Source organism: Hemiscyllium ocellatum, chromosome 11 (assembly GCF_020745735.1).
Source record: "Hemiscyllium ocellatum isolate sHemOce1 chromosome 11, sHemOce1.pat.X.cur, whole genome shotgun sequence".
In the NCBI taxonomy this organism is placed as follows: domain Eukaryota; kingdom Metazoa; phylum Chordata; class Chondrichthyes; order Orectolobiformes; family Hemiscylliidae; genus Hemiscyllium; species Hemiscyllium ocellatum.
Window position 1 is genome coordinate 103,691,876 of NC_083411.1, and position 27,985 is coordinate 103,719,860.

A 27,985-nucleotide genomic window follows, 5' to 3' on the forward strand; every position below is an offset into this window, starting at 1 on the left:
ACCATGCCTCAGGCAAGGGGAGAGGTTGAGAAGGAGAAACTTTCCTGGCAACTTCAGCCAATGCAGGAATTGAACATTTGCTGTGAGCATCACATTGCATCGTAAACCAACAATCCAGTCAGTCAACTGAGATCTGGCATTATGTATTCTTAAAGGGCTGATTAATACTATTGTTGTAAGACAGCTTTTAGGGGATGAGTAATGCAAAATGACAGAAATTTGCATTACATTTGATAGTGAACTAGTTCAGTTTGGCTGAGGGTGTTAAATTTGAATGAGGAAAACAAAGGCATGACTCATGAATTGGCTGAGATGGATTTGGAAAATACATATGCAACGTTTGGTTGTTAAAGAACTATTTTGTGATTTCCAACAGACATATATTCCTTCAAAAAGCAAAAACTGAAAAAAAAAGTCAATCCACCATGACTCCTAAACCAAGTTATGGATGGTATAAGATTAAATGAAAAGACTGATAAAGTTTTCAGATTTTATTACAAATGCTGAAGACATGGAGGGTTTTTGAGAATACGCAGAGCAAAGGAGGACCAAGTAACTGAAAGGGACAAGGACTTAAACAAGAAGGAACCTTTCCCCTCAGTGCAGGGATTGATGACCAGGGGACATAGATTTCAGTTAGGGAGCAGGAGATTTAGGGCATTTTTTTTCCCGAATGGTGGGAATGATTCCCTATGGTGGGAATCTAGAAATTCCAGTGCCTTCTCATAATTGGCCATTTCTCAGCTGCAGGGAAATCACCCTTCTTCATGTATTCCCACTTAGAGAAGAATCGCTGGATGGTTCAGCTAAAGGGGTCCACCGGTCGTGAGCTGAATTCATGGACCTGCTGGTCTCTGTTCTTGTCCCCGTAAAGAAATGAAACTTCAGCCAAGCAACGACAGCTCTGGTCTCGATTGATTAAATGACGGTCTTGATGTTGGAGTGAAAGTTTGAAAGCGAAAGGAGTTAGAGTCAGCGGGATAGGAAATACATGTTATAACAACTTAACAATTAAATAGTGCGTGGCGAGAGGCAAGAAGTGAAAACAATTAAATAAATAACACAGAATATATAGAAACAGAGCACTTACCACCTCACTCAAGACAACAGACTTACTTCCTGTACTCTTTCTCCCATCTCCATCAACATCTCTTGTTCAACCTCACCTGCTTCTCTATTTCCCTCAGCAGGACACTAAGAACGGCACATTCTAAACTGCTGCTGAGTAATATCCTTAAACATCTACCAAAGGGATTGTTTCTTTAAAAAAATGAGAACGCCCTTTTTGAGGCTCCCAAATGCTATTTGATAACCATCGACTCATGAGGTTAATAGTCGAGTGCACATCACGTGTAATTGATGCAAACAATTAAAACCTTCCAGAAATGTGTCCAGTGTGAGAGAGTCAATGCTGATGGTTCACAACGTTGCCCTTTTAAATTTCTCGGAAACTGGGAGAGGGCTTTAGGCGTGAGAGCATGCGTGTGGTGCCTAGCAGTGGGTAGAAAGAGTTTGTTTCAAAGTGATTAAAGCGCAGAACATTTGAAAAGAGAGTAGGAGTATAGGTTGAGGGATATGGAAAAGAAGCAGAAAGAGTATCTGTTTAAGGTGTTGGTGATTGGTGACCTCGGTGTTGGGAAAACCAGCATCATCAAGCGGTACGTTCATCAGATTTTCTCCCAACATTATAGAGCAACCATTGGCGTGGACTTCGCCCTCAAAGTCTTGCATTGGGAAGATGACACTATCATTCGGCTTCAGCTTTGGGATATTGCAGGTAAGTAATCGATGGGAGCACTTTCTCAAAATGTAAACCGAAACATCATATTCTTAAAAGTTAACGAACTGAATGGCTCATTCTCCTGAAATGAAATGGCTTTTATTTTTAAAAGCTGCCAAAACAGTGAGCTATCCGTGCGTTCGCGATACCGCAGACTGACCAGGCGCCCAGTCGAAGCATCACTGGGCTAAACATGGTGAGGAAACTAGCGGTGAGTTCATTAGAACCCCTCCTTTCACTTTATTTTCCCAAAAGGGACCAACGCCCCTGTCTCTCCTCTGAAGGGAGGAGTGGTTACTGAGAACTTTCCATACTTTCCGTTTTAATGTAACCACCTCGGTGGAGAGTTTGCGACCGGATGTGACATTCCACGAGTCTGAAACAAATCGCTGCTTGTCTAGGTGGGAGTTTCACTGTGGCTGGGAATGAGCTCAGGGCTTGGAGGTGGCTGGGTTACTATCTCCTGGGAGGAGATACGGTTAGTCCAGACAATTTAGCGCTCGGTGTTATTCTGGATTGGAGCTGGACCTGCTGTATCTGTCGGGACGGGTTTCCTTCCGAGTGGAAGAATCTTTATCTCCTGGAGAGGAGAGTACGTTCTGAGACTGCTCGTGAGCAGACCATCACTGCTATCACACACTGGTCTTTTGAGTCATGAGCTTGTAACATTCCTCCGCTTTCAACAAGGGAATCTATTCAGCTTGGCTTGTGCTCTTACTAACTGTTTGAACTCTGTACACGATTACACGGGCTATGAAGATGTTAGTGATATTTATAGCAATTTTATTTTGGATGACCGCTTACATTCCCGAGAATTCCGTGCGTTTTGAGATCCTTTCCACGCTTTGACCAGATCTCTCGCATTTCCATTTCGGAAACTTGAGCAGGCATTTTTAGTTTCTCCATCGTTTTGGAGCTAAACGCTGAGACTATCGGCTGGCCGTGGGCTCCCGCTCCATGCTGTCTGATTCTCATCTCTACCTAAACAATGTCGCAGTTTCCCCCGACCCAGAGAGTGGCATAACCACCTTACCTCCTGATTTAGCAGGCTAGAAAACACTTTTTTTTAGTTTCAAACTTGCATGTTTCAAAGGTTATGCATTCACCATGACAGAATGGAGTTCTGATTGTATTTGTTTACTGCACTCAATCCTGTTTTGAGTTCAACAAACAAAATTTTACAATCCGGTTGATTTAGAAATACAACAAACTTTCTGTCCGTTTCAGTTCCCCGCCCCGTCTTAATTCGATGAAGAATGTGAAGGTTATTTAAGGATTTTTAGCTTGATGAAGCGAGTGGTATTTAAGGCTTTATGAATCAAGGCTGAAAATATCTCCTTCCTCTAATTGCCTTGAACAGACAGGACTGATGTCATTCAAGCTGAGCTGGACAGGCAGAGACAGGTCGGTGGAATTATTGGTGCAATAAGGCTTTAATAAGCTTCTAAAGTGTAGTGTTCTATTTCAGTATATTCTAACTCTTAAATTGGCCGTGGTTTTCACCTTTGACCCTGACAAGAATAGGGAGAAAAGAGTCCAGTGTGGTGCTGGAAAATCACAGCCGGTCAGGCAGCGTCGGAGGGGCAGGAGAGGTGATGTTTGGAGCATACCCTCTTCAGGAATGAGGGTGTGGTCCAAGAGGGCTGAGAGATAAATGGGTGATGAGGTAACTGAGAATGTGATGGGTAGATGGAGGTGAGGTGTGAAGGTGATAGGTAGATAGGAAGATGGACAGGTGAAGAGGGTCATGCCAAATTGGAAGGCTGGAACTGGGATTGGGGGGGGGGGGGGGGGGGTGGAATGAGGAAACTGGTGAAATCCCCACTGATCCTGTGGTTGGAGGGTCTAAGGTGGAAGTTGTTGGGTGCTGAGGGTTTGGCAGTGGAGGAGGCCCAGGACCTGTGTCCTTGCTAGAGGGGACAGGGTTAGTGTTCGACCATGGAGAAGTAGGGTGGCTTTGTGCATGAGTGCCAGAGATGGTCTCCTGCCTAGACCTGATATGCTTGCTTTTTTTTTGTTGTTAACCAAATCCTCAATTTCTCTATTCACCCTACATTGACCAGCCTTGCCTTTCACCCTAACAGGAGTATACTGCCTCTGGACCAGTTATCTCACTTCTAAAAGCTACCCATTTTCTAGCTGTCCCTTTACCTGCAAATGCCTGCCCCCAGTCAGTTCTTGCCTAATACTGTGAAAATTATCCTTCCTCCAATTTGAACTTCAACTGTTAGATCTGGTCTATCCTTTTCCATCGCTATCTTAAATCTAGTAAACTATGGTTGCTGGCCCCAAAGTGCTCCCCATTGACACCTCAGTCACCTAAACTGCCTTTCTTCCCAAGAGAAGTTTTGCACCATCTCTAGTACGTACATCCATGTACTGACTTAGAATCTTCTTGTACATAACAAATTCCTTTCCATCTAAACCCCTCACACAATAACAGTCCCAGTCTGTTTGGGAAGTTAAAATCCCCTACCATACCCACCCTATTCTAACAGAGCTGAGATCTCCTTATGAGTTTGTTTCTCAAATTCCCACTGACTATTAGGGATCTATAATACAATCCCAATAAGGTGTTCATCCCTTTCTTATTTCTCAGTTTCCCCCAAAAATGCTACTCCCCTTCCTCTTTTGCTGTCCTTTCTGTCATTTCTGTAGCATTTGTATCTTGGAACGTTAAGCTACCAGTCCTGAGCCATGTTTCTGTAATTGCTATGAAATCCCAGTTCCATGTTCCTAACAATGCCCAGAGTTCATCTGCCTTCCCCATTAGACCTCTTGCATTGAAATAACTGCAATTTAATTTCAGTCCTACCTTGTTCTCTATTTGGCCCTGTCTGCCCATTTGTTTTTGTTTTTGTTTCAGTTCTTTTCTGAACTGTGCCAGTCTCCAATTGATCTTTCCTCTGTATTTCCCTTCCAATGTGTACACTGACCTCCTGCTGGTCCCTGTCCCCCCTTGAGAACATTCTGCACCCTCAGAGTCATCCTTGATCCTGGTACCAGGAAGGCAACATGCCATTGCTCCTGGCCACACAAACCATTGCGTGCGCCTCAGACTATTGTTCCTGAAGACAATTGATCTCTTGGAACCCCTACCCTTCATTGCATTAGAGCCAGAAACTTGACTGTTCATGCTACGTTTCCCTGATAATCCATCGCTACCTCCCCCCCCCCCCTCCCCCAACATTTTCCAAAACGGCATAATTGTTTGAAATGGGGATAGCCACAGAATACTCCTGTACTACCTACATACCTCTTGCCTTTCTTGGAGTTATTTGTGGCTTTTCTCCTTTCCTATAATTGCCATCCATCACCCCCCCCCCCCCCCCCCCCCCCCCCCACCAGCTCTTGTAAATTCCTCATTGTCTCTAACTGTTGCTCCAACAGATCCATTCAATCTGACAAGATCTGCAACCAGTGGCATTTATAGCAGACATAATCCTTAGTAATCCTTGTACTCTTCTGAACCTGCCACATCTGACAAGAGCATATCACTCTATAAAGGCCATTTTGCTCTTTCCAATCTACAAACCCAGAAAATAGCACTCATTACTCTACAAAACACTGTACCAGGCTAACTTTAGCTTATTTTTAAAATTTAATCAAGACCGATCCCAATAAAAAAATCTTCAAGGAAGAACCTGCTCTAATCACTGCTGTAGATTTACAGCAAGGCTATATTTAAAACTATATTTATCTTTTTCTGTGCTAGGACCTCTTCCAAAGAAGGAGAACCACCTTTTCAAATTTGAAAGTTTAGTTGAGTGAATCTGCTACTCAGTAGTAAGGTATTTTGGGTTTTTTCCAAGCGCTCTAGTTTCTCCTTCTGTTAAGTCAGTTAGACCAACATCAAATACTTCACCCAACTCTTGGGCCCTCGGTCACATCACCCTCTCTTCCTGCGTGACCCCTCTCATTGCAATTCTACCACCAAAAGTGTATGTTTCTGTCACCATCTTTCTTGTCTTCCCTGCCCTGAAAATATCAGCAAAAGACTGTCCACTTGAAGCGATTAGAAGTGAGCTTCCATAGCCTTTCAAAGCTGTCAATTTAAAATGTAAGCTCAATTGCCTGCTGTGTGCCTTTGCAAATCAATCAAGCATTCATGACTATAGTTAATGATGAAAGGCATTTTTTAAAAAAATAACTTCAGGAACTAAAAGCAGCTTCTCCTTCTGGTAATGAATTAGTTAGTCCTACCTGTTAGAATTGGTCTAGCCAATAACAGCCTTTAGGTTAATGGTTAACAATTAATACTGAAATTGCAGGGACAGGGGCAATACCAGTCTGTTAATGCAATCTATTAGCATTTGTTGATCTGGTCACTGACATCTGCAACCTACTCTTTTACACTCCAGGGTGTGGGGTCTGAGTAAATTTAGATTGTAATACTGTCTTCCACTCCCACACTGAGTTAAGGTCTTTGGAACAGTGAAAAGGGATCTGCTTGAATTCAGCAATATTTGCAAATGCTCCAACATCCTGCTGTTTTCTTCTTATTGACTCTTGAACCACTTCCTTTTACCAACATGAGCAGGATCCACTGAAGATAGTGGGGCATCCCATTTACAAGTACCAATTTCATTTTTTTGTGTTCCCACAGTCCATTGACAGATTTTAATTCATGAAGTAAGGTGAAATTGATCTTTCCTCAAGTGCTATAATGGAAGTTGATTGTTTAGAGACATTCAGTGAAGTGGGACAAGAGAAGATGCTAACATTCAAACTTTCCAACTAAGGGTTGGATGTTATTTAGCCTGCCTGAAGGTCAATGTATTTTTCTAATTTAAATAAATTTCCTAAATAGGAAGCTACTGTCTGTACACAGCACTGCCTAGACATTCCATATTGCAGTGACGTCCTTGCTTAAAAAGAATTTCGAGTATGTCTTATAATCCCTTGATAATTATAACACTACAGGGTAGTACAGTGTAACTATTGTTTGAAATGATCCATCTTCTCTTCTAGACATCTATCTTCTACAGATTTCATGAGTTCAAAACACTCATCCTGTCCCACATAAAGCCTCACACACCCACCATACGCAGAATCCTTGTTTTCTGTGGCTACATTCCACCCTGAACATTGTTTTACTTTCCTGCTTCCTGCCTTGGTTCTATGCTGTTGCACTCATACATTTTCCTCCTCCTTACATTACATTAAAATCTGCCTTGATCACTCTGTTTTTCTTGTGAAAAGTTGGTTTTTTGATAAACAGACTTCAGATTTGTTTTCAGAATTAAAATCAAATGTATTTTGTTTACCTGGATACAGAACACAAAATGATCCCAAACCATGGCAGCCAGTTTCTGCAAATGTATTCTATGAATCGTCTCTTTTTAATAGGCTGGATTGATATTTACATATTGGGATAAAACCGATTTACTTAAGATATTAAGTATGGTGAATACTGTAATGCACCTCCCTCAATTTCATAATACTGTTAGATATTGCTAACCCCAATTTTATTTTGAACATTAAGTTTCAGAGCAACCCCATTCTCCAGTTTAGAGTCCACTTACCTCAAATGGCATTCTTTGGACACAGCCCTCAATGTAGAATGGCCATGATGTAAAATCTGGCAGTGACATTTAACACCCACTAAGTTTTTATGACTGCTTTTAATGGCACCCATCATAATATACATGGTCTTGTGAGCTTGCAAAATCATATGATACTGAATTTTAAATAATTGCATATTGATTTTAAACAAATTTCACATTCTCAAATGAGTTATCTTGAAGTGCCTCACTAGCACGTAGTTGTGTTGTGGGGAAAATCACCAACCGCTGCTGGTGAACCTTGGGGTTCAATGCCAGAGTTCAATGTACAAGGAAATACTGGAGCTCTGGGTTGAGACACCAACAGCACAGTGGTCAGCTGTGAGTCTTCTCTCAACCTAGAGCACGTGCCAAGATACTTTTTTGATGCATTTTCTGATAGAATAGGTCAGTGAGGTTATTGTCTGTAACATGGTCTTGTTTGTTGTAAATATTGCAGAATCACTAATAATTTCAGTGCAGTCATTGTCAGTTCCAGCGCAGCCATTGTTAATTTCAGCCCTGATATCAGTTTCAATGTCTGCATGGAAGTCTATTGCTGTAGTAATGGTGCTAATCATACTTCCTGAGAAGAATGATGTTTTTGCTCGCTCGCTCTCGCTCGCTCGCTCTCTCCTGTGATCCAGTGGTCACTGTCAAGTGGCCAATTTATGGCTCAGTGGCACTCTGCCCCAACCCATCTCCCACTTCACTCTCTCCTTTGGTCAATTTTGTTGGGGAGCTCTTCTGTGGTGGCACTTACTGCTGGCGTAGTTGTCATCAGTAGTGCCTTACAGCAAAGCTTTAAATACCCGAGGCCCGCACAATCGCAGCATGAGTGCGATGAGGAGAACCTTCCCGTGTGCCAAATATAGTCCCCAATTTAGCCAGCTGTCTGTATTATGGCTCCCTGTCAAATTATCTCTCTGGTCTTGATGGTTTCTGTAAAGTTTATAAGAGGCAATAATAACGTGGGTGATAAAATTGTCATCAATAATTGTGCAAACTCCCCCTTGCTGTGCTAATTGATAATCCACTGAGTAGCGTCTGTGTTCAGCCAGCTCTGTATAAATTAAAAGTAATGTCAGATTTTAGTTCTGATGATCCCTGCTGTGCCCCCCCCCCCCCCCCCCACCCCCCAAAGATAGAGATCCCAAGAATCCATATCCCAATGATGACTCCAAAGTGATGGGGACCTGCCAGTCAGCACAGAACTCCTGACTGATGGAGCGCATCACTATCCTTTTTTCAAATGACACCCACTGGAGCATGGTACATCAAAGGGGGCCCACCTGTTTCCTACTGCGAACAGGTTTGGGAGGTCTGGAGTGTCTGTTGCTGAAGTCCCCTTAAACAGAGAGACAAATCCCATCACTGCTTGGTAATATACATTTGTTCTGTCCACCCATGTCACCCTCAATCCCCTGGGTGCCCCTCCAGCTGGTAAGTACTGAATGGGCACATCTGCCATGTGGCAGAGCTGACATGGCTGCCATTACACTGACTGCATATGCATTGTCTGCCCGCGGTCACATTAAGCATGGCAAAAGTGAAGACTGCAGATGCTGGAAACCAGAGTTTAGATTAGTGGTGCTGGAAAAGCACAGCATCTGAGGAGTCGCATTCAAACATGCCTGCTCACTGCAGGTGCAGGTAAACTATCTCCTAGTGACCGTTCCGTGCTGATAAGTGCGCTGTCTGGAGGCATGAGTCATTTTTGGGAAAGCATCCTCATCACTGCCCTGTGAAACAGTGGGTAATTATCTAGTTGTAAATGCCTTCCTTTCCCTAGGCTGGGGGACCTGGCCCCATGAGCTGGTGGTCCTGACCAGCTACATGCACTGACCCAGGAGTCCCCATTTGTATTTTCCTCTCTGCTCCTTACACTGCATTCCTGAGGTGTGTACTCTATACAGGTTGCAAGGGAGCCATACTAAGATTGTGCCAGACAGTTCAGTTCCCATGTAAACTTAGGTGGGTTTTAGAGAAGAGGTTATCAACAAATCCTAACATGTTCCAAACAGTCACAACACTTAAACACAGTAAAATACATAAAGTATATACATTTGGCAGTTAAAGATATCAGTCAGTCTTTTGTTTTCATCAGGAAGTTTTTGGCGTTTGTTCTGTCGGTTACCCCCACCCTCCTGGGATGACTGTCTTGTCCCCGTATCCTGTCTGCCCCTGGGGAATAGCCAATTACATTAATTTGGTTATAGGAGTCTTTTAAAGGGTTTTAGTTGGATCCAGTGCTTCTACATGCCTCTTCCTATAGTATCTATGCAGATACAGGTGTCCCTCTTATTACCGTGTCATATGGACCATTCTGTTTTGGGACAAAGCCTGGTTTGTCAGGTGGTGCTTGCACCAGGACATGGCTTCCTGCTGCTAGGACCTAAGGGAAGATGACCAGTTCCCCTGCCTTGTCCTTTCTGTCCTGTTTATCAATTACAGATTTCCACATCCCTTTTCAATTGGCACTTAATTCGGCTGTATGCGATAGAATTTTGTCTTGTAGTGGACCCACATCAGTGCCACTGATTTTATATGGGCTTCAGCAAGGCATTTGACATGATTCCCCATGGGAGACTGGTTAGTAAGGTTCGATCTCAAGGAATGCAGGGAGAACTAGCCATTTGGATACATAACTTTCTCAAAGGTAGAAGAAAGGGTGGTGGTGGTGGGTTGTTTTTCAGACTGGAGGCCTGTGACCGGTGAAGTGCCACAAGGATCAGTGCTGGATTCTCTACTTTGTCATTTACATAATTACTTGGCTGCAAGCATAAGAGGTATGGTTAGTAAGTTTGAGGAAGTGATGGAGGCTGGTGCAATTGCAATATTTGAGGCATTTGGATGGGTATATGAATAGGAAGAGTTTGGAGGGATATGGGGTGGGTGCTGGCAGATGGGACTGGATTGGGTTGGGATATCTGGTCGGCATGGATGGGTTGGACTGAAGGGTTTGTTTCCATGCTGTATATCTGACTCTGGCAATTGCATTGTTTGCCTGGTCACTAATTTAGATGGTGTTAGCCCAGTTGTCTGATTCATGGTGGCTCTCAATTTCATCAGTATGGTTGGCAGCACTTCAGCTCATGTTCTGCCTGAGGTTTGCATAGCCTTGGCTAAAATATTTGAACATTCTATTCACTCTCTCTCCACAATGTGAAGTGCTTGTCTAAAGCAGAGTAATTTGCTGACAGTCTTCATGACCTTATCTGTAAAATGTGTCCCTTGGTTGGATTCGATCTGGAGGGGTACCCCTCTCCTCCACTAATATTCTGGCTACAGTGCTTGCAGTGCAGCGTTTGGTTGGGAATGCCTCTACCCACCGGGTGAATTGGTCTAACCAGGCAATACGGTTTCCCATGGGAAGATGGTCGTGGCCATGGAAAATCTATCTGAAGGTGTTCCCAGGGTCCCCTAGGTCTGGGCTGGTGTCCCACCTTAGGGTGACCCATAAAAGTTGTGTTGTGCACATACTGTGCATCTGCGGCAGGTCTCTTTCCATTCCCTTCCACCACCACACTCTCTCTCTAGGCTTGTTATCACAGCCTCTCTACCTGTATGGGAGAGCCCATGGTGTAGTTCAAGCAATGTGTTCTGTATACATGCTGGTGCTACCAGCTTCTCTGCTCTTCAGATACTATCCTCCCCTTTTTTTATCCTTTTGAAGGCCCCCTTGCAGTTTCCATTGCACACAGCCTTCCTGCAGGATGTTCTCCTGTAGCAGCTGAATTTGGATAGTGTCTTTTGCTAATTCAATAGTGGCTATTGCAGTCTCGCCAATGGCTTGCTGTAGGGCTTTGAGCTGCTCGGTCTGCTGCCTGGTTTCCTTTGAATTTTACCCAACTTGGGCACTCATGCTCTTTCTTCCTGGCTCCTTTTTTGATGGGCTTTTATTTTTATTATTGCAGCCTCCTTTGGCTGTTCACTGGCATGCAATAGTGTCTGAATTCTTAACTGGTGTCTAATAGGGGCTTCCCCTGTGGTGGTGAGTACTCTTCTATGCCAGTTCAGTGATCATTTTTTTTGTGTACAATGAAGGTATGTTTGTGATGGATACAGTCGCTCCTGTCTACTAGCATTTCACATCTCCTCCCTCCCTATTAGTGCAGGCATGTAAATTTTCCCCTCTCCCTTACCCTCAAGTGGGGGGCAGCTAGTTGTCAGTTCTGCTAACCTCAGGATCTCTACAGTGTTCTGGGTGGTGTTTGGGCTTGCCACATGATTTTTCCCAGCACACTGCTTCTACATGTCCTATTCTGTTGCAGTAGCTGCAGTATTTTGCATTGTTCCCTGCTGTGGAACCCTACATTCTCTAGCAAAGTGTCCCTGTTGGCCTAAGTTGTGGCTGGATTTTTATTCTATTCTCCCCTCCATTCCAGTAGACTGCTTTGTCAGGTCTTTCCTTTGTCACAGGAGCTTCTGCATCCTGCACCCCATTAGCCCCTCCAACTAATGTCTTTGTCATCCTGGGACATTACTCCCATTTTCAGGATGGCTCAGTGGGCGCTGGAGAGCCCAATCATGACCTTCGACCAGGGCACCAGTAATAAGAACCCTGCTGAGTGTGCCAATTTTTGTGGGGAAAATCACCACCAGCTTCTGAATCAGGGTTCAACAACTTATGGCTCAGTGGCCATCTTGTGTCCATGTGCTAATTGTTACCCTGCCCCATGCCATCTCCCACTTCAGTTGGATTTAAGAATTGATCTTTTTTATAGATAAATTTTTAATAAAAATTAACATTTTAACAAATTTACAAAAATAAACAAAACACTCAAGTACAAACATTGATATAGAAATAAATCTTAAATATACAATCAAAATTTAACAAAAGAAAAATACCGAAAGAGAAAAAACAAAACTCAACTAACTACTAATCTAACCTACAATTAGCCAGAGTGTATAATTGAGTCACTTACATCTTTCAAATAAGAGAAAATGAGAGAAAAGAAAGTGGGGGAGCCCCCAACGATTAACATAGAAGTTGGATATTAAAATACTTGCTCGGAATGTGTTAACATCATATATAACAAAACCCGTATTCATATGGGATTCCTCTTCCAAGGGGCTCCGGACCAGCCATGTTTGTAATCTCAATTAAATAAAAGCCCTTGTTAGGATAGCCAAAATATCTATGTAAAAGGGCTGCCATATTTTATAAAAAAAATTCGATCTTTCGGTGCACCATATTTATAAGGAAGTAAAGGGGAATACATTCCATGATTAATCTATGCCAATTTGAAAATCCAGGGGAACCTTCAACCACCCAGTTTACCAAAATATATTTCCTTATATAGAAAGAGAGAACAGAAAATAATCTCTTCCTATTTGACATTCCAGGTGCACCACTTAACCGACTGATCAATCATAATCATCCGGGTAAATCCGAGACCCCCGGGAGGGGAAACCCTATCTAAAACATCCCGAGCAAAGAGCACATAGAATTTACAAAAATAAAGGTTCACTAATACACTCAACAGTATGATAAAAAGGAAACTATTTCTAAATAATAAAAAAAATTTGAATGGCGATCATCCCCCTTATTCCCAGGGGGTATCACTTCTTTTCCAATGGTCCATCAAATCCTCTCCCAACCAGTGCCCCACCCTTGACCCAGGCGCTCCTTAATAGGATGAGGAGAATTCAGATGTAATACCGAGCTAGAGTTAACAGTGAGCACCCTATCCCCACCCACACCTGAGTATATTTGGTAGTATCAATACCATGTATAAACATATAACTATAAAATTACAACTTCAACAAATTATAATTAAATATAATATAAAATAGCAAGGGAAAATAACCCCGCTCCTAGAGGCAAAAATAAAATAGAATAAGGTAACCACCTCTCCCACAACATTAACTAAACCCGTGTGTGTGTGTGTCTAAGGGGGGGAGAAAATCGTTAAATGGAGAGCAAATAAATAATTCCCTTTTTTTCTCTTCTCGTGTGCGCACCCCCCCCCCTCCAAAGATAATAATAAACAGTAAGATATGAAAAAGAAAAAAAACAGGGGGGGGAATATAAATCAGAATGGGGAAGAGGCAAGCCAACATACATTGTCTCTTTTATGATTTAAGAGAGTCCAAAAATTCCTTAGCCTTTTCTGGCGATCTAAAATTATACCCAGATCCTTCGTGGTTAAAACATAGCGTCGCTGGGTGGCGTTAGGTGTATTGAATATTTAAGTCCCTTAAACACTTCTTCACCTCATCGAATGCCTTCCTCCTTCGGGCCAGAACCGGGGAGAAGTCCTGAAATAACATGATCTTGGATCCTTTATGGATCATGGCTTTAGGATCTTTTCCAAGATTTCTAGAGGCATCTAGGAGTATCTGCTTCTCCCTATAGCTCTGCAGCCGGAACAGGACCGGGCACGGGCGCTAGTTCGAGCCAGGCCCCCGTATTGCGACCCGGTAGGCCCATTCTACCCGCACCTGGCCTGATCCAGCCTCCAGATCCAAAAATTGTGGCAACCACTGCTCCAGGAATGCTGCGAGCTGGCCTTTCTCTTCCCGTTCGGGAAGGCCCATCAAACGAATATTTTTTCGGCGACCTCGATAATTCGAGGTCGCGATGTAATTCTCTAAGGTCCAGACCTGATTGGCCAATTGAGCTGCAGTCTCGGAGGTTGTGGCCTTTAACTCCGCCCCTCCGACTCAGCGCTCGAGTTCCTGAATGTCTCGGCCGTGCTTTTTGCAGCTCAGCCGAGAGTGATTCCCAGCGATGTCGGGACTCTTCGATAAATGCGTCTATCTTCGCATCCAGCTTGGTAATCATCTCCACAAGGCTCGTTATTGTCGGTAAGTCCCCCGGGGCGGCTATGGATGCCTCAGCTGCAGCTGGAGAGGGAGAGGGTGGGGGAGGGGTCCCTAGTTGCTGAGAGCTGTGGGCTCTCCTCCCTTTAGCCATTTTTCCTAAGAGATTAGATTATTTAAATTTAATACTAACACTACCAAACAACTAATTATATTAAATAAGAGCTATTTTAGATGATTTGGTGAGTGTGGTGGGGGTGGGAGATCCACTTTGCCCAAGTCTTGGAAGGAGCACTGTAGGCTCAGACTTGCTGAGTCGCCGCCATCTTGAATCGCCCAAGAATTGTTGTTTTTTTTTAAAAGTAGTGAGGTGTCACCTAAATCTTGTCAAAGATATAGTTTGAAGAAAGGAGGATCAGAAAGAACTGCATACCTTGGGACTTGGGTGCCTAAGAGCATGATTTGAATAATTGCAGCAAATTCTAGTTTTGGGAAACTAAGTATCCCAATGAAGGATGAATTTCTAAGTCAAATATTTTTACTTTGTTTCAGCTCACTGCCTGTTTTCCTGTTTCATAATTGTTCCTTATATTTTCTCCCCGTGAGCTGGCAGATGGTGAGGATTGCAGAAAGTCAGTTGATAAAGTGTGGAGCTGGAAAAAGCACAGCAGGTCAAGGAGCAGAAGAGTTAACATTTAGGACCTTTCATCAGATCTTGATAAAAGGTCCTCTGCCCAAGACATCAACTCTCCTGCTTGCTTCCAGCTCCATGCTTCATGTGAGCTGAATTTGCTCTGAGGCAAAATTCCTTGTGCATTAATACTTTAAGAAATTATCTATGATAGCTAACTCTTTACTTTTTTATTTTGCTTTTTTTTTGGGGGGGGGGGGGACAATAAATGACAAGCTTAGTGAGTCACTTAGACTCAAAATTAGCTTGCTCTCTCTTTAGATGCTGCCTGACTGGTCTCCAGCATTTGTTTTTTCGTACAAATTCCAGCATCTGCAGTAATTTGCTTCTACTTGGTATAGTTTGGACTCCTGAGTTTCCTATACCCTGCCATTAATAAATGAAGGACAGTTTTCGATGATTGCAGCCAATATTTTAATCTGAAATTATTTCATAGCATAACATGAAATGACATTAGCACATACCTGTCTCTGTGCTTGCAGTACAGCCAAGGTTTGGAAGTAAATTTGTAGGGAATTGGCCAAGTAATCAAAATGATCTTGCTGCTCAGGTGTTACTTTTAGCACAGTTAAACTAACTTAAATTTGTGGGCTGTGTGTAGCTACCACTGTCCAGCCTGGTCTTTGCACTTGTTTTATGTCTGAATGGTTGGAGTGAGGATGATGTACAGGTTTAATACTCACAAGCTAAAGTGAGTGAGAAGGATAGTAGATTTTAACTTCACGGCCATTGACAGTTGCATACAGTGTAATTGCAAGTCATCCAGTTAAACCAACACTGAAGATAGCAAAAGCTTGTGCTTTGTAACAGTCAGTATCTGTGGACTAACTGAGGGTGACTGCCTCTGCCTCTGGTCTGGTACTTGAATAATATGCTGGCATTCTGAACTTACTTTTTGAAAGAATTGCATAACTTGCTTGAATCATCATGACTTCATTTTCTTTCACTTGGCCTTTGTTGAGGAGCAATGAAGATTAAAAATAAACTTGTTCCTGGTTAGTCTTTAATTGAAATTTATTAAAATGGATATTTTAATCTGTATGGAGACAAATGCCCTTCTCATGAATTTGGTGCTTGCAACTCTAGTAGACTTGCCAACTTTAAGGGCATTTAAATGGTCATTCCATAAACCTATGGATGAAACTAGAATGGCATAGGATAGATGGGCTTCAGATTGGTTCCATTGGTCAGTGCAATATCAAGGGTCAAAGGGCCTGTACTGCATTATGTTCATGTTCTGATTGCATCTACTGGTATTTTTCTCTCACTGGGAGTTGACTTGAATTTATTGTCACATATACCGAGGCACAGTGAAAAGCCTTGTCTTATGAGCAATACAGAGAGAACACATTTACTTATCTATGCTACTTAAGTAATAGGTAAACAATGGCAAAAACCAAAACACGAGTACAGGTGAATGCTAAGAGTTTGAATCCATTCAGTATTTTAGCAGTAGGGTAGAAACTGTTTCAAATCCAGCTGGGGTGTGTTCAGGCTTCTGTACCTTCTCCCCAATGGTCAAGGTTATAGAAAAACATTGCCAGGATATGATGGATTTTGGAGAATGTCGGCAGTCTTTCCTTGACAGCGGGTCTGGTAGGTGAATTCTATAGATGAGGTTGGCCTCTGTGATTGTCTGGGCCCAGACAATGACCAGCTCCCTTTTTTAATGTTTAAGGTATAGCAGCTGACTGAAACAGCTCTCCCCTCACAGCACTGGGGACCCGAATTAGGTTCCATCCTCTGGTGGCTGTGTGAAGTTTGCACATTCCTCTGGAATGTAGGAGAAAACCCACACAAAGATGTGCAGGTTGTGTGAATTGGCCATGCTAAACTGCCCATTGTGTTCAGGGATGTGTAGGTTGGGCGCTTTAGTCGGGGTAAAATGTAGAACAATAGGGGAATGGGTCTGGCTGGGGTTACTCTTCAGAGGGCCGGTGTGGATTTGTTGGACCAAAGGGCCTGTTTCCACAATGTAGGGAGACTGACTGACTAGGTTTTAGTTTGGATCTTTGTATTTCCCAGTGTGATTGACTGACCATCTTGGTTCCTTGAAACATGAGGTGAAGCAATGTCTGTTTATTTTAATACACTTTAATATTCCTATTGGATGTTTGGGAATGAACTGCCACTGTGATATTTTATCTCCAGCAGGATATTTGTATCTGATGCAGCAATGCTTGTTAGCTTCTGCAACATTGATATCAGCAACAAAGTAAAAGATTAACATGTTTGTTACAGCACCTGGTGTATATACAAACATTAGCTATTGCATAACTGTCTGGGCATAACTGAACAGCATGGTTATGAACAGCATGACTTTGGGGCTAATTGAAGCATGATACCAGTTAGGATGGAGTCTAAGACTTGGGTCACATGCTATGAGTGAGTCATGTGTCACTTTCCTATATTAAAGGAAGCATACACTGTAGGAAACACTGGACACTGGTCTGAAAAAATTGAAATGTTATCAGCTTATTTTACAAGACTCGATGCAAGCTAGATTTTTTTTAAACATTTGTAGTGTTTAATTGCATCTCCGTATGATCCATCTTCAGAATCTGACAGTTTTGCAAACTTTGTAATGGCTAACAAATGATTTTACTTTCTCAGGAGTTTTGGAATGGTGTAACTGCATTTCTGAGATGCAAGAAATCCAAAGTAAGGCCTTGGCTTAATGTCTCATTGTAGGGAAACTGTGTATAAGCTACCAACCCTCTAAGCTCGACTGTGCTGACATCCTGGGAGACTAAGTCAGGATAATACTTGTTGGTTTTTTTTTTTCAGGCATACTCTTCAGAACCAAGCCTGATTTATCTTAACAGTTCATCAGGTTGTAGTTCACTTCCTAAATCTTATACTATTGTCACCTTGTTTGGATTTTGTCTTGCATGCAAAATTCTCCTGAATAGTTACTTGTAAGTATTTAGCTTTTTGAGATTTAAAAATCTGATGATAAGATGCAACATGCAGACAGCAACTTCCTCTTCTATATTGAGTCACACACCAAGCCTTGCCTGAAGTTACAATAGCGTTGTACTTAAAAACAAAAACCATGAAAAGCAAAGTGTTCAAAAAAGTTTGTCAACGGCTGCATTTTTTTGGCCATTTAAAGATGGGGAATGTTAAACTTTTTTTTTGAATTGATGCAACTTCCCTCACCCAGTTGACCAATCGGTATGTGCCCTGGCTTCTGTCATGGTATAATGTGTGCCAACTATCATATGTACTCCAGCAACTTGGTCATTTATAGCATGAAAACAGACACTTGGTCACTTTTTTTTTAAAAAAATCCTTTTTTTTTCCCTGGAGGTAGACATGTGAACACCTGCACGTTCCTGTCTAAATCCCATGATCCTTACTTGGACTATACTGTCATTATTTCACTGCTGGGTCAAAATCCTTTGACAACATTGACTACACATTCAGATCCATCCTGTGCTATTAGCAATGTGTAAGATGGCCCACTACTGTGGATGATGTTTGGGGAAGGAGAATATGGCTTAGCCAGCAACACCCTCCTTCTGTAAAAGCACCCAGTGGTTAGCACTGCTGCCTCACAGCGCCAGGGACCTGGGTTCAATTCCCGCCTCAGGCGACTGACTGTGTGGAGTTTGCACATTCTCCCCGTGTCTGCGTGGGTTTCCTCCGGGTGCTCTGGTTTCCTCCCGCAGTCCAAAGATGTGCGGGTCAGGTGAATTGACCATGCTAAATTGCCCCTAGTGTTAGGTAAGGGGTATATGTAGGGGTATGGGTGGGTTGCGCTTCAGCGGGTTGGTGTGGACTTGTTGGGCTGAAGGGCCTGTTTTCACACTAAGTAATCTAATCTAATCTATGAACAAATTTAACTCTTCTGCCTGCAAGAGGATGTACTTTTTTTAAACTGTAGCTGCTTTTTAGAAAATCATTGATTGCACTTTCACTTTAAATTTCTCAAAGATCTCTTGAAGTTTTAAACTTTTATTACAGGTTGGAGCTGTTTTTCTTTTATTGGTGTGGCTCCTTTTGCTTTCACATGATTTCATTTAGGTTTTCTCTGGCATGAAACTTTTTTCTAGCTGATTCAGAATTTGGTTAATTTTGAGTTTAATATTCTGGTCCCACCACTGGGGGTTTGGGGGGCGGGGGGGGGGGGGGGTGGTGTGTGTGGAGAAGGTGGGTTAATTTCTGACTTTTAGATTGTGTAATTTGTCTTCAGCTCTGACAGCATCTGAAGAGAAATCAGAGTTGATGCTTCAGGTCTGGTGACCCTTTCTCAGAATGAACCTGAACCATTAACTCTGATTTCTCTTCACTGATGCTACCAGACCTGATCTCTTCCACCAACTTCTGCAGGTGCCATAAATCAAACAAAAGTTCTTTTGGTTTCTATTGTAATTGTCTTAAAGGGTACAAGTCTGTTTGGTGTCTATGCCATAAGTTGTGTTTTTTTGGGAGGGGGGTGGGTGGTGTTGGTGAGGGAGAAGGGGAAATTCCAGCCTATTTTTGTTACTTTAAACCTGCCATTACTGGTAAATTTCTTTTGGTGAAGATGATAATGGGTTGTTTCATCAAATTTTCTCTGAAAATATAAAGAAACTAATGGTATCCCATGCTAATACAGTACTTGACTGGAGCTGAAGTAAAAGCACTGACATACAAAAATTCCCTGCAGAATTTCAGAATGTTTGGAAAGTTTTTGCTTGGCAGTTGGTAAAACTCTTGAAGGTGTTTTTGCAAGATTGACCTCCCTCTTTCCATCTGGAACCAAGAAAGTTCTTTCCTAAGAACAGCAACGAGGCATAAGTATTTTGTTAAAGCTGAGAATATTCCTAGAGTAAACAACAAATACTATGTACACATCAGGTCAAACAGTAACCCTTAACTTGAAGCCAGTTTTTAAACCCTTACATCTAATTAAATGTTCAAAAATGGTAATAACATAGTGACAGTGACCAAGATAATTACTTTAATTGTTTACACTTGGAGAAATAAGAGTGTGTTTCCTGGTTTAGGACAGGGAGTAGCTCTTGAATGAATTCACTGCCTCACTGTTTTAAAATCCAGAATTTTGTGTAGGGGGAGTTGTTTGCTAGCTCAAACATCTGAAAATATAAATTGTAACTATAAACTAATTCAGTTATTTTTGACCATCTTCTAATAAAAATGGTTGAATTGCACTCTTGAGATTGCAATGATTTTAATGACATTTTGGAATGTTGGTCTCAGTCTGTCTCCATTCTTCTCACGTAACAGGAATGGAAACTCACTGCCAAACATTGGGATTCTTTTTCTATATCTTGAATGTGTTTTTGTGAACATGGATTTGGATAACTCTTTTCCTTCTCAGAACATAGTTAAGTTTACAACCGCCTGAACCAGAAATTGTTGCAACAACCAGTTGGCCCTGAAACTGTTATAGTTGTACATGTGTCCCACCAGCTGCAATACTTCTATTGGAAGATAAATTGATTTCAGATGTTGTTTAACTGAAGATGCTCATAAGTACTAGAAGTTTGAATTTATTGCCAGAGAATTTTTCTACCTTCCTACAGTAGGGATGAAGTGCCTCCAATTTTCATGTCTGTCTCCTTCAAAATTTCTCCTAAATGCATCTAGCTTAACTTGGTTCAAGTTTAACAAGCTTAACTTAGAATAAAATCCCCCCCCCAATTAAATTGAGATTTGGGCTACTGTTTTTGAATCATCTCTGGTATGCCTGGAGTGAAGTGCACATTTTTGCTATAGAAACAATTTGGCCCTTCACGTTAAAAAAAAAAAAATTCTAACCTCCTTGTAATCTTTATTGTCTAGAATATTTGTTAGGCTTGCAGCATTAAAATACTGCCTTCTATATTGTATGTTTCATCTATTAAAGTAGAGCATGGTTAATCCGTTGAGATTTCAGTCCCATGATCAGTGATCCGATGATGAGAATACAGTTTATCACTGGGGGGGTCAGCCATGTTTAGATTTGAGCTTCTTAAGGGTACCACCCTGCTTGTAGTAATAAATGCAGCTTTAAATGTCTTGACTCGCCCAATTCTATTTGAGATTTTGGTAACTTTCTGAACTGAACTCCTGTCCCTAAAGTCAGTTAATACATTGAAAGAATATTTTTAATTAGCCTTATGCTAGTTTCTGCAAGCCTGAGACAATTTTTGTATCCATGGTGATAAGTGATGAGTTGCTGTTATCACCAATAATCATGCTATATATGCAAGTACCTTTTGTATAATACTGGGTGTGATGTGTTGTGTTTTTCACTTCGTGAAATGTGTATGTACTGCACTTCTAAGGTTTTTTTTATTCATTTGATGTGCTGTTGCCAATTACAATCTTCTGTATGAGTGTTGGGAGCTGATAATGCCTCTTAATGTCAAGACTTGGATTACATTTTGGCAGGTTGGGGAAAATTTGACCAAGTACTATTCGATGCAGAAGTATTTTTTCCAGCAACATTTTTTCTCTTTGGTTCATGGCTCAGTTGTGTTTTTATTTCTGGATTGTGGGGAAAAATCATAGCTTACGAATTCTGTCACTACTTTCTCCAACTGCCAGCCCCTAAAATCTCTATTCACACTTCCAGTAAAAGCCACACTGCTTTGATATATTCCACTTTCTGCTCTTGATCGAGAGTAAGGTATTTGTGGATAATTGGAGTGAAACCTCTGTCCTCCTGAGTTCAAATGGGTACCAAGGCTTAAGGTGACTATCCTGGCCTGCTCACTTGTGACCAATGCTGAAACTAGTCATGTTAATGTGCAGAAACATGGGTTTGATTTGAGCTGCTGCAGCATCAGTACATGGGAGGCAGTGGTTAGCACTGCTGCCTCACCGAGCCAGAGACCTGGGTTCAATGCCTGCCTCCGGAAACTGTCTGTGAAGTTTGCACACTCTCTCCCCGTGTCTGCATGGATTTTCTCCGGGTGCTCTGGTTTCCTCCCATGGTCCAAAGAATGTGCAGGTCAGGTGCATTGGCCATGCTAAATTGCTTGTAGTCAGATGAAGGGGTAAATGTAGGGGAATGGGTCTGGGTGAGTTATGCTTTGGAGAGTCGGTGTGGACTCATTGGGCCAAAGGGCCTGTTTCCACACTAAGTAATCTAGTCTAATATAACCTAATTTAGTTTAGCTCAACTTTTTTTTTACATAGCCGCCCTGAACAATAGTCCAGCCTAACCTTTTTTGCTTTGCTTCATGCACATGACTGCAGATTTCCAGAGTGTACTTTTTTCTGTTCTTTAAATTTCAGTGAATTCAAAAATCTGGTCTTCAAGCATGAAAGGTTAACTTGCTATTCCATGTGTAAATTTCTTTGTGGTAAGGGAGGAAAGTACAACTACTTCTAATTCTGTTTCCAGGGCAGGAGCGGTTTGGCAACATGACTAGAGTGTACTACCGAGAGGCAGTGGGAGCATTTATAGTCTTTGATGTATCCAGAGCATCAACATTTGAAGCGGTTTCAAAATGGAAGAATGACCTTGACAGTAAAGTAAGGCTGCAGAATGGCAACCCAGTGCCTGCTATCTTACTGGCAAATAAATGTGACCAGACAAAGGAGGGACTTAGCAATACATTACCCAAACTGGATCAGTACTGTAAAGAAAACGGCTTTATTGCCTGGTTTGAGACATCAGCAAAGGTAAGGTTTTTTCTTGTTTGGGAAGATGGGGGTGGGGTGGGGGGTAAATGGCAGGGGGAGTTAATTACAAATGGCTAAAACTGGGATATGGTGTTCTGTTTTGCCACTTCAGGATGGAAGTCTACACCATAAAGTAAGTCTGAAGCAATTCTAGGCAGCCTCTTCAGACATCTTTGCCTATGTGGTATAGTGTTTGCAATTGGGTACCATGTGGCTGGCAAGTGTAAAGAAATGTACATGTCCATACTGCAGTGCCTAGGGTTGGTGTTTTTTGTTTTTTTTTTTGAAGGTGACTATATGGGTGTTGATCTCCTGCTGCAACTGACATGTTTCAGGTTGCTGAGTAAATGAGGCTGAGAAAGCTACTTTCTGTCCGAAGATCTGGCTTTTCTGAAAGCTTGAACAGATTTATTCTCATTCATGGCTGACTTTACTTTTTAAGGAGCACTTTGGAAGGAAGACCTGGACAAGAGCATTGAGGATTTCAGCTATGGTTGAGCTGGAGGGCAAGTAGATTTAAAGACCAAAACTCCAGTAGTTGAAGCTTTTCTATTCTTGCAGTACTTTGGCCAGCATTAGTTGTCTATCCCTAACTACCCTTGAAGGTGGTGCTGTCTGCTGCTTTGAACTGCTGCAGCCCTTGGAGATTTAGGCACAATTGGTGCTGTTTTAGGGAGAGTGTTTAAAGACCTTGTTCCTTCAAATGTTGTTGGATTATACTTGTAGTTCCAAGGTGGGACAACTGTTTGGCTTGAAGGGGGACTTGTGTTCCCATGCATCTGTCTTTGTTTAGAGCTGAAAAATTTAATGTGCTTAGGCTTCCCTAACTGCTATAATCTAAAGGAATACTCCAGCAAAGTTGACCATGATATGTACTCCTAATTAAAGGCATAGTATCCTGGAGATCAATGGAGGAAAGCTTTTCTGACTGACAATAAAGCCAGCAGAATTAACATTGAACCAACAATGGGGAAATGCTACTCCTTTTATTATTATCACAGGGTGGGGAAGAGGAGAGTCTGCTTCTAAACAGAGGAAAACTAAATAATTCCATTCATAAGTGAATGATTAATAGGCTTTTAAAGTATATGGCAATGGAGTGGGGAGAATAGAAAACTAAAAGATTCTGAGAAAAACAAAAACCTTGGTGAGGTGATGAGGAATATAACATAAACTGCCTGAAGGCTGTGATGGGAATACAACTAAAGAGCAAACTAGACAAAATTAACAGTAAATGATGCAGAAACAACTAAGTCACTTTGGAATGACCAGGGAGATATTGGGTGTACACAGTATTGATGAACCATATTTATATAGATACAACCTTTTTTTAAAAGTGCTTGGTCCAGATTTGTTGTATCATATTTTTTAAAGAATGTAGGGAAGACACTGCAAAAGATAAGTGTAGTTTGTGGGCTGGCAGTTGTCTCCTGTAATGTCCCTGTGTGGGCAGTGGCACTGGGGTGGTGTATAGTGGGACAAGAGTCTAGTACTGGGTCAGAATACTGAAGCTACTTTCCAATTACACGGACTCTGGTTTTGAACCTCAAAGGGAATAAATCCGACTGTCAGCTGCACCAAAATAAAATACATATGTAGGCTAGCTTTTTAAATTTCAAATAATAAAGTTTTGTTGGATTAAACCTATTGTTCTCTGATTATGTTCATTCTCGCAAATGTGCTATTTCCTTTTCTCCTTGGCTTGATGCATCAAGGATTCTGTCATCTTGCACCTCTTGAACCTTCTAATTTGACTTGACAATTATTTAATGCTGAATGCAATTCTTTAATCCTCCCTTCCTGATGAAGGGCTTTTGCTCAAAATGTAGATTTTCCTGCTCCTCTGCTGCCTAACCTATTGTGCTTTCCCAGCACCACTGATTTCCAGTATCTGCAATACCCACTTCTGTCTAATTCTTTAATGCTGTTCACATCTGTCGTACAACACAAACAGACCCTTTAAGTCCAACTAATCTGTTCAGAAACTAAACTAGTTCCATCTGCCTGCATTTAGTCCATATCTCTCCAAACCTTTTCTAAACATGTACTTAACTTTAAAATATTTTGAAGTTTTACAACATTCACTACTTCCTCCTGGAGGTAATTCCACACGACTCTAAAACAAAAAAGTTCTCCCTCATGTGCTTTGGCCTATTATGTGCCTGTTTTGATTAATCCTTATGACTTGCTCCAGCTGAACATACAAAATGCGTCGCTTTCTATTAATTTGCTTTTATTCTAAAATACTATTGGAAAAACAAGAACACTCATTAATGGGAAACCTTTTTACATGCAGATAAGTTTTTTTTGTTTTTGGAGGTGCTTTGATATTCTCACTATAGTAGATCAACCCATCTTGACATATTCCTATTTTGACTGACTTGTGATGTTGTGCATAAATTGATGCTATAGTTCATTGTATCTAACTCTTCCCTCCTCCCACATGGTAAGGATGAAGAAAAACTACCCCACCTCTCCATATGGTCTGGACAAGCTTTGTTTACATTGTGCCTCTTAACAAGCAGAATCCTCTGATTTATGACTGACTAATCTAGATGCATCATTCCATTTTTTTTTGTAGTGCATCAATCCTTTTTTTTTTGCTTTTTTATAAAATTGCAAATTTGAAAATCTTATTTCAAAGTGCTTGATTTGTAAGAAGAAACCCCTCCAGTGAACTGACGTTTTCACAAACGCCAGCATAAATTTGATCCTTCAGTTCATTTTAAGGATCACTGGATCCAAAGTGTTGGCTCAGCTTTATCTCCTGATGCTGTCAGACCACCTCTGTTTCTCCAGAATTTTGTTTGACTGACTACATCAGTTCTGATGTTTTTTTTTTCTTCTTGTTCCCCTTTTCAATCTGGCCAGTTGGCAAGTCTACATAATAATAGACTACCAAAATATGGTAGGTCTGGTTCAGAATTCTGCATCAGTAAAAATTGGAAATCAATCAAAAGATGAATTTTCTTTTGTGGTTTACTGAAATGCTAGAAAATTAGGAATGTTAGTTGTTTGGCCCCAAAACTACATTTTGGGTTGATGGCCACTATTCTACTGACCACCCCCATAAGTTTGAGTACTTGTAATTCAAAAACCTGATGAATATAGTCTGTGACACAATCTCATGTTTTGAGAATGGGAGTTCCAAAGAAATCCATTATAAATAGGAGAATCTTCATTTGAAATGTTGTACCTAGTTTTGGTTCTTCTTTCTCAGTGCCATACCATCAAGTTCTTTTTGTACAGCATTTAATTTATTTGTTAAAATTTAAAACAGTCAAAAAATGTTAAGGTCAACCTTCACTTATTGTTTTACTACTTTTTGTCAAAAGACTACCCCCCCCCCCCCCCCCCATCTTCATCACAGCAAATGTTTTCAAATATATCCCATCTTTTAAAATAAGTTCAAAGCTGTACATGGTACTCTGATCTAATCTTGTCGCTGTCCTATACAGTTGTGACAGACTTTTCATCTGCTCCTTAAGTTTAAAAACCAATATTCCACTACATATTTGTTGCTATATCTGCTGTCCCTTTATCCATAAACAGCAAATTGGAAAGGAAACCATATTGAAACAAATCTGTCAAGTTTTTTCCTTAAACTTATCAATTTTTTGATTGTACCCTTTCGAATAAAGCAGGAATTAAAATTGCCACAGCTCTTTGCTCAGCTAACTTAGAGTTCTGCACGTTTTTGTAATCTGCAGTCAGCTACTAAGTGTAATGAATGGAAATTGGTGCCAAACTGACTAAAGAATCATGTATTTATTTTTAAGATCCTGCTTATCATTTTTAATACTAAGTTTAAAATAAAATTAAGACTAGTGTTGCAATCTGTTCTTCCCTAAGTAATGCAGTCTTTTTTTTTTTAAAAAGGATAACATTCATATTGAGGAATCTGCTCGCGTCCTGGTTGAGAACATCCTCAATGCTGAAGGTGATGATGTAGCCCCTGCAGACCCGGATATTATTACATCCCAACAGCTCTCTCTACAAAATAATAATGCCAGCTGTTCAGCCTGCACAAAGTAAAAGAGTAATGGATCTCTGACTCCTTTTTCCTTTTTGGAAGGAAGAATAGGGGTGCACTCAGGTGGAGAAAATGTAAAAAGTTATCTTTCATGGTCAGGAGCTGGAAGTGTGACCACTGCACGTGCTGAATGACTTGTGACTGGTCAGAGATGCTGAATTTGTGATGGCCATTCTACCTCTTGAAGAAAATTTACCAAGGCTTGCTGAATTGTTTTTGTTCTATTGTCCTCCATCTCCCTTCTGAGTATTGAAACTCCCTTTTAGTTTTTGTTTAAAAGCCAGTCCCTTTTCCAAAGTTCTTCTAGTTTAAAACCTGACAAGTTTCAGGTTTAAATTCCAGATGATGGGAAGCATTAATTTTTATAATTTTGGATTATTTTTTAATCTTCCTAACTCTCTCAGGTTGATCAGACAGCTGGACATGTAGAACTGCAGAGTTTCAGGTTTGAGGGGAAGGATATAGGTAAAATAAGTGACTTTCCACTATAGTTTGGCCATATCTATTCTCCTACCTTCCCTACATTTTATCCAGATATCTCCTATTTATGACCAGTTGACCTTGGTGATATTTCTCTAAATGCCCACTCATTTTACTTGTGGTGAATACCAAATCTGGTTCACTCATGAAAACAGGAACTAATATCTCTTATAACATCAGTGGCAGCAATACCCTTTTTTAATTATCTGCTTTCCATGTAATTAATAGTTACAGCCTTGTTGCAATTGAACTATTACTATGCAGTGAATTGAACACTAATTTAAGCTTCTAAAATGATCAATCTCCCATCCCACATAAATGAGCACTTTCTAATGTGGTGACTTGAATTATAATCAACTGTTCAGTGACAGGAATAACTTTTCTTTTGAGGGTGTGTGGAGAAATGGGCAGTCTAGGACCAGCTGAAGTGAAGAATTACACCTGGAGTACAGTTCAATCTTAACTGCAGATTCTGCTGAACTGCAGCTGCTTTTTTTTTTTGCTAGCTTGTGATCAGTGGGTAGATTTAGGTTGCCTGTCATTACTTGTTTTGTATACACATCCCTTTTTGGGCACTCATGCCTCTTTGTTCATTCCTCCCTTTTGCTTAGAATTAAAGGCATTTCAATAGAGTTTGTGCCTGAAATTTTGTCTTTTGTTACACCAGTGCAATGCTAAAGGCACATTTCATGTTTTTCTCTTGTAACTGGGAGTGATTTGTAGTGTAAACTGATCAAAGTTTGTTTTGCTTGACTCCATCTAATCACATTTGTTGTAACTTACAATTGTAATCCCTTTTTTGATAGGAAAAGGGAAGTACATTTCTCAAACTTCAGTATTTATATTTATTACTGACTAATCCTTTTCATGGATTTAATACTGGTTGAACAGAAGTGCTTTTGTTTCTCTCCTATGAGAACTTGAGATATTTTAGTACATTGAATTATCCTGGCCTTACCTCACTGTACTTCCATATTTATAGACTGTTAGAATTGCTCTTAGTGATTTTGTCTGTAGAGCTATCTTTCTTCTCTTCCACCTCCAAAGGATTTTGAAATTTGCCAAGG

General features: G+C 41.1%; 1 protein-coding gene across 1 annotated transcript; it reads left to right on the forward strand.

Annotated features, from left to right (window-relative positions):
• Window positions 1-1,446: 1,446 nt before the first annotated feature.
• Window positions 1,447-27,985, forward strand: LOC132820278 (ras-related protein Rab-38-like). The gene is made up of 3 exons (XM_060832307.1): window positions 1,447-1,777; window positions 22,125-22,405; window positions 26,285-27,985. Exons 1-3 carry the CDS (start codon window positions 1,576-1,578, stop codon window positions 26,438-26,440), a joined length of 639 nt encoding a protein of 212 aa, XP_060688290.1. The 5' UTR covers window positions 1,447-1,575; the 3' UTR covers window positions 26,441-27,985.

What these genes read in the sequence shown, in the direction of transcription:
- LOC132820278 (XM_060832307.1), top strand. Translation starts at nt 1,576, where the DNA reads ATGGAAAAGAAGCAGAAAGAGTATCTGTTTAAGGTGTTGGTGATTGGT. An exon ending in TCAGCTTTGGGATATTGCAG is followed by an intron (nt 1,778 to 22,124) that starts GTAAGTAATCGA and finishes TTCTGTTTCCAG; the next exon opens with GGCAGGAGCGGTTTGGCAAC. An exon ending in GGTTTGAGACATCAGCAAAG is followed by an intron (nt 22,406 to 26,284) that starts GTAAGGTTTTTT and finishes TTTTTTAAAAAG; the next exon opens with GATAACATTCATATTGAGGA.